The sequence below is a fragment of the Solanum verrucosum genome, unplaced genomic scaffold, assembly GCF_900185275.1.
Source record: "Solanum verrucosum unplaced genomic scaffold, falcon-dt-bn FXZP01000307.1, whole genome shotgun sequence".
In the NCBI taxonomy this organism is placed as follows: Eukaryota; Viridiplantae; Streptophyta; class Magnoliopsida; order Solanales; family Solanaceae; genus Solanum; species Solanum verrucosum.
In genome coordinates, this window is record NW_026020264.1 from 60,737 (window position 1) to 73,165 (window position 12,429).

The window sequence follows — 12,429 nt, forward strand, 5'->3', positions numbered from 1 at the left end:
CATAATCCGTTCATTTATTAACTCAACTCATTTTGATCTACCCAATTCAATCCATTAAAAGTTGGGGGTGATTTGTACATAAGTGGCCTAGATGCCATGAGAATTTTTTTGGTTTGATATGTTATATATAAGCTTTATATAAAGTATTTCATGAGTGGAAATTAACCGTCGAGAGATAGAACTTTGACAGATATTCGGATTGAAATCAACAGAAAACTGCTTATTTGTAAATAAAATTATACGTAATAATTAGGGAAAACAATGGCTTCCCTAGTCTTATTAAAGGTATTTAGCATCCATACTTGAGATAGTAAGTCATTACTGATTCAAGATATGATCATAATAATGAAGACAATGTGTGTTTTAATTTTAAGCCTTTGCTTCAATAGCAGAAGGCGTGGTCAATGGGCTAAAACCATGTCGAAGGCTTGCTTTCCATACTTTGTCAATATCAAACATCTTGTTACCACATTCATGCTCATTCCAACCTTCCAATGCATGCAAAATCCCGGCTATTCTCCATGCACTCATCACCCTTCTTGGTAGCCAGTTCTGGAATCATAAACAAAATTAGTCATGAATGTCCTAAGGACTTGTACCATACACAGATAATCAAATGATTTTTCTAACCTCACAAGAGTCTACATTTTCAAGATGTTTTGGGATATTCATGGCTGGTGTGTTGAAATAGAAGCAATCCTTGCGAACTTTCCTTGGTGGAAATTGTGAAAAAGGAATGAATAATGTTCCTTTTGGTGCTTTCAATTGTTCATCTTCACTCAATCCGTCCCCTACTAGCCATATCTGCAATATAATATATATACTTTAATCAAGAAGTATTATTTTCTCGGTTGTTCTTGTGAGGATATATATATATATATATATATATGCAGGGGAGGGGTATGGTTTATACTTTATACCTTTGATGCATAAGATTTTGAAGGGACCAAATTAGTAGCAACCTCAGGATTAAGTAATGATTTTAGTCTCTTGTACTCTTCTCCATCTATCATAACCTGTATATAAAAATTTCAATGAAAAAAGAGACGGAGAAATGAAAATCATTGTGGAGATCAATATATAGTCAAATATACCTGAGTTCCTCCTTGGCACAAGGCTAGGGCAATAGAGTAAGCAACTTTGGAGAAACGGCCTCTAAGTACCACTTGGGAAGTTCCTTTAGGAATGGAGTTTAACACTACAGCGACGGCTAAACTACTACCATCCACCACCTTCACTTTCAACTTAGGATGCCTCCTTATGTAAAGTTCACCATTCTTATTCACCTGCTTTTCCTGCTACAACATTACATTTGTGTATAATTGTTATTTGAGGCATTATTTGATTTTGTATAGTTTTACTTACCTGATTTAGGAGTCCAAGGCTCAAAACTTTTACGCCTTTCTGATCCGCTTCCATAATTGCTTCCTCAATCAAATTGTTAATAGTATCTCTTTGCCATTGCATAAAGTACTGAACAAAATAAAATAATTAGGCCAATTGATCTCTTTAACAATATGTATAACTCAGACCTAACAATAAGTTCTTACTTGCATACTATATTTTGGGATAGCCCAAGTTTGTATTTTGAGATTCCTGAACAAATTTCTCTCAACAACAAATGTGTGACCATAAATCCAAGTAATAAAAAATGACCATAGGGTGACGGGTGACATCAACCAAAAATACCACTTGGAAGTGTGAGGCTTTGAGGCCAAGGATGCAAATCCTAGTCGAAGATGGTAAATGGATTCTGGGGTTGTTAGATGTGTTAGGTGCACCACATCAGGCAATTCAGCTTTCCTCTCAAGTGACTTTTCATACAACGTATCTGAGGACTTATCCACTGTACCATACAGATAGTCATACATTGGCATAAAAAGTGAATAATTTGATCTAAATTGAGTGTGATGTAGTGAGTGGAACCTGTGCCATCAAAGAACTAATATTAGTGGTAAAGAATAAAGCAGATTGTTCACAAATAAAAAATCTTCAGGATTACTTGTCTGCCTAGTCAGTCCATTAACATACCCAATGAAATTCCACAAAGTAGGGTCTAGAGAAGGTAGATGCTGCTATATATAAATAAAAATTGAAAAACAGGGTTGAAAAGACTCACGAAGGCGTATATATCAAGTACTTGAGAGGGGGAAAGATAGAGAACGTCCACTTTGGAATTAGCTCAAAGTTGCAATGGCCCATGAGGTTCATGAAATCAAGATAGATGGCATAAGCAACAATTGAAGCTATAGAAGCAGTCCCAGTGAATATTGTTGTGGATAATGGAATAAAAAAGAGCGTTAAGTATGTTACAATCTCAGCAAATGGGTGAATAACAGCTGCCAGCCAAAAAAAAATGTAAGCATTTGCAGATAGTTGATTAAATGCTACAAAAGTATTTGAAGAGGAGTTACCAGTGTGAGGCTCGGTGACAATGGAGGAGTGATGATGGGAATGATAACGAGAGTATAGAAAATGATGATGCAGAGCTCTGTGTAGCCAATAATAGAGGAACTCTACAGGACCGGTATGAATCAAGGCAGTTATAATGATCCCATCAATCCTCCAAAGAGGCAAGTGATGAGTCTCTGCGAACTTCAGGTATCCAATGTAGAACACCACTCCATTAAGTATAATTTGATCATCCCTATAAAAAAAAATCCAACCTTAATCAATCATGTCATGTACAATTTATTTTGCATCCATCTTCTTTTAGTTTTGTTAGATCCCTTTGGATCCTGTTGAAAGTACTCCCCAAACCATGGTTAGACACATGCAACCTAGTTGGATATGCATATCAAGAATGGGGATGCTTGAACGCGAAAAAAGGTGGGAAGTATACGTACCAGTTTGTTTCTCTGTCAACTTGATCAAATTCGATGCTTCTATCAAGAATCCGATTATCACCCTTAGCAGACCTGTAGCGAGATAGGGATATCCACATTTGGTGGTGAACCATTCTCATGACTATATAGAGGAATATGAATATGTATGAAAAGTCCCTCTGGCTTTCTTCTTTGCTCATGAAGAATGAGTATATGCTATGACCCACAAATGGTGCCAATACCAAGTACTTCATCCCAACAATTAAAAAAAAAAAAAAAAAGTTAAAAGAGTTAAGCAAAAGGTGTTGGATGATGAAGCTATAGTAACTTCATCATCCAACACAAGATCGTTGATTCGAAAAAGATACAGAAGGAAGAAAAGAAAACACAAAGCTAATTAAATGCATTAAGCTTGTCGAAACGAACATGCACAATCATCTTGTTCTGTTGTATCAATGAAGGAACATGTATTCCAACAACAGAAAAAGAAGTACATATATACTGTAAACATAACATATTTTGACTGGAAAAAATAGTTGGAAATTCAATAAAAGAGTACCTTAAAGTTGCCAAGGGATGCCCAAGGCCATTCTGTAAGGATGCCAGGTTTAGTAGCCATTCTTTAATTTGTGTTATCTTAAAATCCCATGCTTCCACTGCCTTGTGTGTGTGTATATATATATAGAGGGAATGCCAACCTTCTTAATCTATATTCCCTTAGGGGAATATTAATGCGAAGAATAATATCAAATAGTCCTGAGATTAAATTATAGTACCACTTAATTTGTTATTTGGATGGTAAGTTCGGGATATCTTATCTCGAGATTAATAATTAGTACCAGATAACTTATCCTAGGATTAAAATAAGTAAATGATAAAAATATCCCTTTAAACCCTTTTTATACATCACTTTTCACATCTTGAAGGGTATTTTTGTAAACAAAATTGTTATTAAGATTTATTATATTGAATACAACAAACCAAACACTCAGTAAAAAATAATAATAGCATAACTTATCCCATCGTAACTAATCTCATCTTAACTTATTCCATCATAACTAATCCCATCGTAACTAATCTCATCTTAACTTATTCCATCATAACTAATCCCATGATCATAACTTGAATTCAAACCAAATCATCCCATGATAGTTAACTATGCAGGAACAAATCATCCCATCTAACTACAAGTACGATTTATGTTTTTTTCTTTTCTTATTGCTCTTCCCCGTTTCAATTTATATGACATAATTTGACCTAGAACATAATTTAAGTATAAAATGATGTCCTTTGTAACTTGTAGTTACAGTATTTTGTGTCTATAATTAAAAACATGTCATTAAGAGTTTTTTGTTTTCAAATATAAAATTTTATCATTACCCTTCGGGATGGCCAAGTGGTTTGGGCTTGAGACCACCAACAAATTTACCTATTGCAGATTACCTCAACCGTGTGATTTGCGAGCTTGCGGGTTTGCTTTCATATAAAAAAATATAAAATTGTATCATTCGTATAAACTAATAAGGAAATAATTTCACTTTATGAAGCAGAGGAAGTATGAAAGTCAACGATGTTGTAGTCCTAATTCAAATGTGAAATAACATAGGAGTGTGTTTTGATGGGACCGTGTGACTAGGGCGGCAAATGGGCGTAAAAAACAGGTTGGATAACTGACGGGCGGGTTGAATATAGGTAAATTTTATGTATTCATGTATATATATTTATTTTGAAACCCAAGCAAAGTGTGGCGTAGTGGTAAATTTCTTTAAAAATTGACCCTCTAATCCCATTGTGAACATGAACAATTTTTCACGTTTTTTTTTTCGGAATTTATTATAAAAGAAGTGGAAAAATAATAAATTTAAACCCAAAAAAATCGAAGGGTCCATTTCCGAAAGCTAAAAATCACTTTTCATCTTCCCAAATTCCTAAATCACTTCATTAGTTCTCCCACCAAGATTCAAGAGCCAAATATTAAATCACGTTTCAGGTCTCTTGTAACGGAACTAACTTTTTGTATCTATAAACTATATATTACTACTTTCTTGAAATTGTGTTTTGTTGGCTTATTCACACGTTTATCCTTTTATTATTTTTCAAACATCCTAAATGAAAATTTTAGATCCGCCAGTTCTTGCGGTAGAACATTTCTTTCACTATTATTAATATATAGTTCGTGTATAAATCAAATTAATATTGTTATTCTGCGTCAGCAGAAAAATTCTGATAATATTAACTTTGATCATCTTAAATTTCATCATTTCCGTGTATTATGTGATTTGTCCTCTTAATATTTCTCACATTTCTATGAAGTTGAAGTTGAAGTTGAAATTATAATCATTTTTGTAAATAAATAGCAAGTGCAAAATTTTAAGATAATCTATTTATGCATTTAAGGGTGTTGTTTAGTTATCAATAAAATGATTGAGAACTATGACGTCTTAAGAGTTAACTGGTACGTGTTAATGCTGGGAGGTGACAGTTATCCTGTGAAATTAATGAAGGTGCACGGAAATTGGCTTGAAAACCATGGTCATTAAAATATTTATGTTGAAATTCAAAATTTGTTCTTGATTAACTATAAATGACTACTCAATAGTCAATACTCCATTGATGAACTTTCTAGAATAGTCAACTTTCTAATAAAATATTATAGAGAAAAATGCTCTAATCAACGCAATGTAAACCGCACCCAGCCCCTTTTTACCCATTTTACTGCAGGTTGATAATGGGTCGATCCATATGTAAAATGGGTTGGTTAAATAGGGGCGGGTACTTAGGGTGGACCAGGCAAAAATGAATTAGAATTGCTATCATTAAAGTGTGACCAATTAGGGGATAATTAACTAGGAGCTACCTCTACGAATATATTGTGCTAACTAATTGAGCTATTAATGTGTGTGACACTCATATGGTGTTAAAGTTAGCTCATAAAATTATAACCCGTTCATATTTAAACAGAATAATTTACTTATTTTATTAACTAGGTTTATTTAGATTGTTTAGTTTAGCCTACTTTAAAATTGAGTTGATATGCAACCAGCAACATAGATTGATCCATGAAAAGACCATTTTATTAGATACTCATAATAAAAGGAAGAAAATTTTATTAAATACTCACACAAATTTTGAATTTAACACTTAGTATATTAAAAATTTGTTAGTAGTTTCTTTCTATGGTCCCCCTGCTTAATCAAGCATTTTTACATAAATTGGGATGAGATGATTATTGAAACATGTGAACAAAAATTTACCTGATACAATTATACTAAGCTTACTCGTTAAAATGTTGTTTTGATAAAATAAAAATTTATTATTTATCGTGTAAATGAGGGGTAGATCTGTCAAAAGTGAGAATTCTCTTTGGTGGTGTAATTAATTATTTTTAGAGTTTCATTTGGTTAATTTGAGCTTGAGGGATGAACATCTGGTCATTGCATTGAAGAAGATAACGGTGATACCCAAAAATGGATTCAAACATTTGAAGTTTCTTGACTTATTCAATAACTTTCAATTAATATACGAAAATAATTAAATTCACAGTCAAATATTTATAAATATCTAATATACATATATACAATTTGAGCAAAAGTTTCTAAATTCCTATGAAATTTGTACCCGACACATTGCATTCACTCCTAAACATGGTACCAGTGTTTTTTGAAGTTAACAAATTTAGAACATTCCACGTAATTCAAAAGTAAATTTTATTATTTTTTTTTAGGAAAAAGGCCACGTATGGACATGCGACACCAAAGTGCTAAACACTATTAATAGACAACATATATCTGACCCGATCTATTAATATAGGTCTAGATCTTACCCTACTCTAGTTCAAAAGTGCAAATTTAATCTTTAATCCCTATATTTGTTTGTGTAAGAACTTAAGAAATGTGAAAAAATCAATTTAATCTTAAATTGACTGTAACTCCGTCCTAATGCGTGTCTCTTTTGCATCTGAGCCACATCAATTCAATTTATCTCCACAAAATCTCCTTTCTGATAAGAAGTTTCAAGAAATTCATATTTTATTTCCTTATATCTTATTATGAAAGTTAAAAATTGTAGCCTGTTATTCATAATTAATAAGTTATAATTCGAAAAAATTTAATTTTTAATATCTCAATTGGTTTGTTATATCTAAATTTTCACATTATTAATAAATATTCGATTCCCACCTTATAATTTTCTCGTCCATTTCTTTTTAGACTGTGAATTTTCCTTTCTTTATGGGACCATGGGATAAGCAACTTGCCAATTACGACATCTAGGATTTATAGTTTAAGCTAATATTAATAATATTAATCAATATTAATTGTGTGTGCATTAATAAAAGGGAGTCACCACCTATTTTTATTAAACTCAATATGTTAGATCAGATTAGGTAAATACCAAAAAAAAATCAAATACAATTGTTATTTTTGGATCAATTTCTGTGGCCTTCTTCTAGTCAATTTTTATAATTAAAAATAATTTAGCTTTAGAGTTTCTATTTTATTTTTAATAAAATGATTTATAGACACACAAAATTCTATTTTTTGTTTTAAATTATAAATTTCAAAAGTCTTTTTTTATTCTTTTGAACTATATGCCCGGTTAAATTTATTTTTTTTGTTGTGGAAAGTAATACACAAAAATTAAGATAATTTTTTAAAAGTTATTACATACGAGGACCAATCTAAATGATGCAATCCCTAAAAAAAATTATGTGTCATTAATGTCTTAGAACCTCCAAACTAAGTTAGCTAGTGTGTGATTATAAATTGGGACAAAGTAATTATAATTATTGAACGTAAAAATTCCATTCAAACCTCCTTTAAATATTTTACATTACATTCTCAGTTCTTTCCTTTTACAAAATTTATTACTAGAAGCTATTATCTTTAATTTAAATAAAATTACCTAATAATATTTTTTATTTTTTAGAATTTGATTTTAAATAAAGTTTTCATTTAAGCAGATTTTAATGGAAAAAATAATTAAATAGATTGAGTGACTTTTGAAGTAAAAAACAAAGTTGAGTGACTTTATAAGTAAAACATCTATAGTTGAGTGACTTTTGGAGTAAAAATGAAAGTTAAGTGATTTTATGTGATAAAACTCTTTAGTTGATAATCGTTGGGGATTAAATTTATTTTAAATTTACTCGATAAACTAAATATGTTTTATCGGACAAAATTAAACAAGAAGGGAGATTGGTAATGTAATTTAATGAACGTTTGCGTTAAATTTGGTTGAGTTGGGCTGGCCTTGTTAATAGAATAATTTTCACATTTAGTAAACATAAAAATCATATTTGTATGTTATAGTTATAGTTTGCATAATTGCGCTCCATAGCAAACTTTATGTTTGTTATGGAGCATCAGATTGTATAAATCGCTGGGGGCATCATATTTGTATAAAATCGCTGGCATCCTCTCATTTGTATAAATCGTTGGCAGCCTCTCATTTGTATAAATCGTTGGCAGCCTCTCAATTCAATTTTATGTGTTTGTATATCTGCATAAAAATTGAATTTGTATACAATTGAATCGAAATAAAACGTTTGTATATCAAATCTCTCTCTCTCGCTTTATACAAACACAAATTACACATTGTATTTTTGTATAATCTGTATTTATATAAAGCGAAAAAGAGAGAAAGACAAAAGAGAACTGGGCAGGGGAATATCTGTATTGTATAATTATAAGTGTATATGACAAAGATATATGTATTTTGCATGTGTAAATACAATTTTCTCTCGATGTATACAAACAAAAACACAATTTATACATTTGTGTTTGTATAAAGTGAGAGAGAATTTCAGGGGGGGAGGCGAATGTCAACAGTTTGCTAAGGGTTACAATTAAATCAAACTGTGGTTATAACATTTAATTTGAATTAATAGTTTACTATTATATACAATTTTCCCTTTGTTAATTTAAGTTGAGAGTTTGAGAGATAAAATAGAGTCCGGAGCCAAAAGGGCAAAAAAAATTGTAAAAAATTTCAAAATGGCACATCAATTTTTTTTAAAAACCAAAAGGGCAAAATCACTCCTGACAAAGCGATTTCCCTCTGACACAATGACTAAAAATCGCTGCTAGTCGCTGCCCTAGCAACGATTTTGTCCAAAAACTTTTTTTCTATTAAAAATCGCTACCACATCAGCGATTTTAAGTCAAATTTTTTCCTTTACATCGCTGCAGGGGCAGCGTTTTTCATGCCTATTGTTAATGTGCTATTATTTTCATGCCTATTGTTAAATTATTAATAATATAAAAATGATAAACAAGACGGACAATATACTCAAAAAAAATGTTGAAGCATGAGGAAAATTGAATTATATATCATAAATAATAATAAAAGAATATTGAATTAAAAAAAAAAAACTTCAAAAGTGGCAAAGATTAAACACATAAAAAAAAATCCTGATTTTTTTTTAATCTTATCAAAATCTTTGGAAGTATAGCGGTTTTAAAAAAAATCTTTTTTTTTTTAAATTCTTTTGAAGAAAAGAAGTTTTTTATTTTGAGAAAATCGTTGTTTTTTTTTAACGGACGACGTCAACTTTTGTCAGAAGAAAATCGCTCCTGACGGAGTGATTTTGCCCTTTTGGTTAATTTTTTTTTTGATGTACCGTTTTGGTTTTTTGAAAGAAAAAAATTGCTCTATTGGCTCCGGACTCAGATAAAATAGATATCGTAGGTTTTGAGTGTTTGACGAAGATGGTGGCACATCAGTTAGAATAGTAACCCTATTATTTAAATTTTATGGATAAATTTGAATGATTTCACTTGGTTCAAAAATAAGTCTATTCGTTAATTTAACTGGAAATCGATTCAAAGAAATTTTAAATTACACTTTAAATCCTTGAGACTCGAAAAATTCAATGTTAGTAAAAATTATCTTTTAAATCTTATAAAAATGTCAGAACTCAATTTTTGTCTCGTTTATACTCATCTTGATAAATTTGATCAAACTTTTCAAATTCTAACTTTCAAAACTAAAAATCTTCTTAGAAACACATTTCATCACTTCAGAAATAGTGACACCATTTCCCACAAGTCACAAACAGTAAAATGAAGTTGTGGGAAGGGTCAAACAAGGAAAAAGAGATTGAAAGCCCAAAACTACCACGACGATCGTTACACAAATATTTGACTTATTATAGATCATAAATTTCTAAAAAAACATGTATAAATATCTTAAACTATGTGCTTAATCAAATAATTCCACATAATTTGAAAAAGAATAAGACAAAAAATTAAAGGAAACAACTGGTAGTCTTTAATTTATGAAAAAGATCAAAATTATCCCTGGATTATGCGAAACTAAATAGAAATGCACTGAATAGCTCCCTCTGTTCAACAATAGTTGTCCACTATTAACTTGACACACCCCTTAAGAAACAACAAAATAATAGGGGTAATATTACTATATTATCCTTTCACTTTATTAAATTTAATGCATTAAAAATGTGTTAGATGATAAATAATATTTAATAGTAAGGGTAAAATAAACACAAAAAATAGATTATCTCTTGATTTTTTAAATTGAACATGTATTGTTCAACAACTATTATTGAACGGTGGGAGTAATAATTTGGTCTAAAGAAGAGTCCTCCACTTATGGTTTGGACTAAAAATGTCCATAGCATTACTTAATTGGTCAAACGTCCTTTTTCTAATAATTATATATTACTTTTTTTCTTTTTAAACACATTACTCTTAATAAAAATATGGCTTAAGTCATCCATAACCACTCAAAGTTATCCGCATAATTCATTTGAGCACCTCAACCTAACCTTATACCTATTGAACACTTCTACAAACTCGAATTTGAACCATTTGAACACTTTTTTGACAATCAGCTAAAAATATAATATGTGTGTAACACACTCGCGATGATGTCGCAAATTGACGAATTAATGATATACATGTGGCATTTTGAGTTAAAATAATAATTAAAAATTTATAATAAAAAAAAGGTAAAGGTCATGTCCGGCTGTCCGCCACCGTCGACCTTGCAACCTTTTCTATTCAAATGCTTTCATCTATTTGGTGTCTCTTAATTCAACTAAAAATAAAATCCAAATATGTTTATTAAAGAAAAAAATTAGAAATAGTAAACTACATATTCTTTTTTAATTTCTTTATTTTTTTCGTTTTCTCATCTCAGATTCAGAAGAAAGCTCAAGAAAATTAAATCATTAATGGTGGAATTGAAATGTTTGTGAAGAGATTTCTCAGATTTAAATAAGGACAATTTGAAATCAAACTCTTCTTTAATTTCTTCATTTCTATTATTTTCAGCTTTTCTATTCAATAGTTAATTCTGAAATTGGGCTTTTAATCATAAGAAATTACTCATTTTTGAAAAAGAAATTTTAAAATTGTTTGATTTGTAGCTCAACCCATCTTCTATCTTAATTTTTGAAAAGAATAGAAGTGCTTTCCAGATGAATATGATAGTGGTGAGGGAGAAGGTGAAATGATTGAATATAAGAGAGAAAGAGAAGGGTGGATAGTGGTGGGAATGGCGGCGGCGGCAGGTGCAATGGAAATGGTTGTGGTGGTGTCGGCAAGCGCGGTGGAAATGGGTAATGGTGAAAGAAGAAGAAAGAGATAAAAAAATATATTTGCTAAAAATGTTGGTCACGCGCTGAATATTGGTGTAATACACTTTTCATGCCATGTCAACGAAAAATGTTTAATAGGTACCTATTTTGAATAGATTAAGTGTTCAATAGGTACATCTTCTAGTTAAGGTGTCCAAGTGAATTTGAGGACAACTTTGAGTGTTTGTTGATGACTTAGCCTAAAAATATTAAAAATAAAGAATTTTATTTATGTTTCTTTTCTTTTAAAATCACATTAACTAAGTAATAAATAAGTAGGAAATTAAATCTCATTTTATCAATTAAACCAAAATACCTACATATACCTTTTAACGGCTAATATAGATTATATAAGTAGGATTATAAAAAATTCATCATTAATTTCATTTTGATAACGATAAAAACAATTTTAATAAAATAGAAAATATTTTTATTTTAATTAATTTTTTTTACAATTAAAGTAGGTCAAACATTTACTAATAGAAAAAATATTATTAGGAAAATAATATATTTAAAAAGAAATAAAAATAATATGTTAAATTTGTTTTTTAGAAAAGGACATTTTGACTCATTTTAGTAAAAATAACGACATTTTTTAACAGTAAAAATATTTTTAAATCAAACTATTATTAATTGAAGACATTTTAAGTCAATTTTCGCAACTCTTTTTCCGTTTAATTTAACTTGGGATATTTTCATGATTTCATCTCTTTTTTTTTGGGTAATAAAAGATACTTATATTAAAAGTTAATATGCATCATTACATGGGAGTGGCAGAGCTAAGGACCTGCTGTCTTTTCTGGTTTACGCAAAAATAAGTTGTACTCATTGAACTTGAGTATATTTTCATCTCTGTCAAAAAAAAATTGGATAGAAACCCTTTTATTATTAATGTAGTAATTCATTTTGGTTAGTTCCAACAGCTCCCGATATCGCATAATTCAAATGTGCTCTTCTCCGGCGGTTTCCAATTGCTTGGTCGTTCGGTAAAGCTTCACTTAATTT

The 12,429-nt window shown here is 30.3% G+C and overlaps 1 protein-coding gene across 1 annotated transcript in view; it reads right to left on the reverse strand.

Moving 5' to 3' along the window:
• Window positions 1-369: 369 nt before the first annotated feature.
• The window catches only part of LOC125833687 (very-long-chain aldehyde decarbonylase CER1-like), a 41,006-nt gene continuing 28,946 nt past the window's right edge, over window positions 370-12,429 (reverse strand). The window contains exons 2-11 of the mRNA XM_049512856.1: window positions 3,385-3,444; window positions 2,847-3,073; window positions 2,415-2,647; window positions 2,120-2,339; window positions 1,551-1,926; window positions 1,366-1,473; window positions 1,095-1,295; window positions 921-1,016; window positions 631-804; window positions 370-552 (exon numbers count right to left, since the gene is read on the reverse strand). Of these exons, the coding sequence (XP_049368813.1) occupies window positions 370-552; window positions 631-804; window positions 921-1,016; window positions 1,095-1,295; window positions 1,366-1,473; window positions 1,551-1,926; window positions 2,120-2,339; window positions 2,415-2,647; window positions 2,847-3,073; window positions 3,385-3,444 (1,878 nt within the window). The remainder of the gene's footprint in view (window positions 553-630; window positions 805-920; window positions 1,017-1,094; window positions 1,296-1,365; window positions 1,474-1,550; window positions 1,927-2,119; window positions 2,340-2,414; window positions 2,648-2,846; window positions 3,074-3,384; window positions 3,445-12,429) is intronic.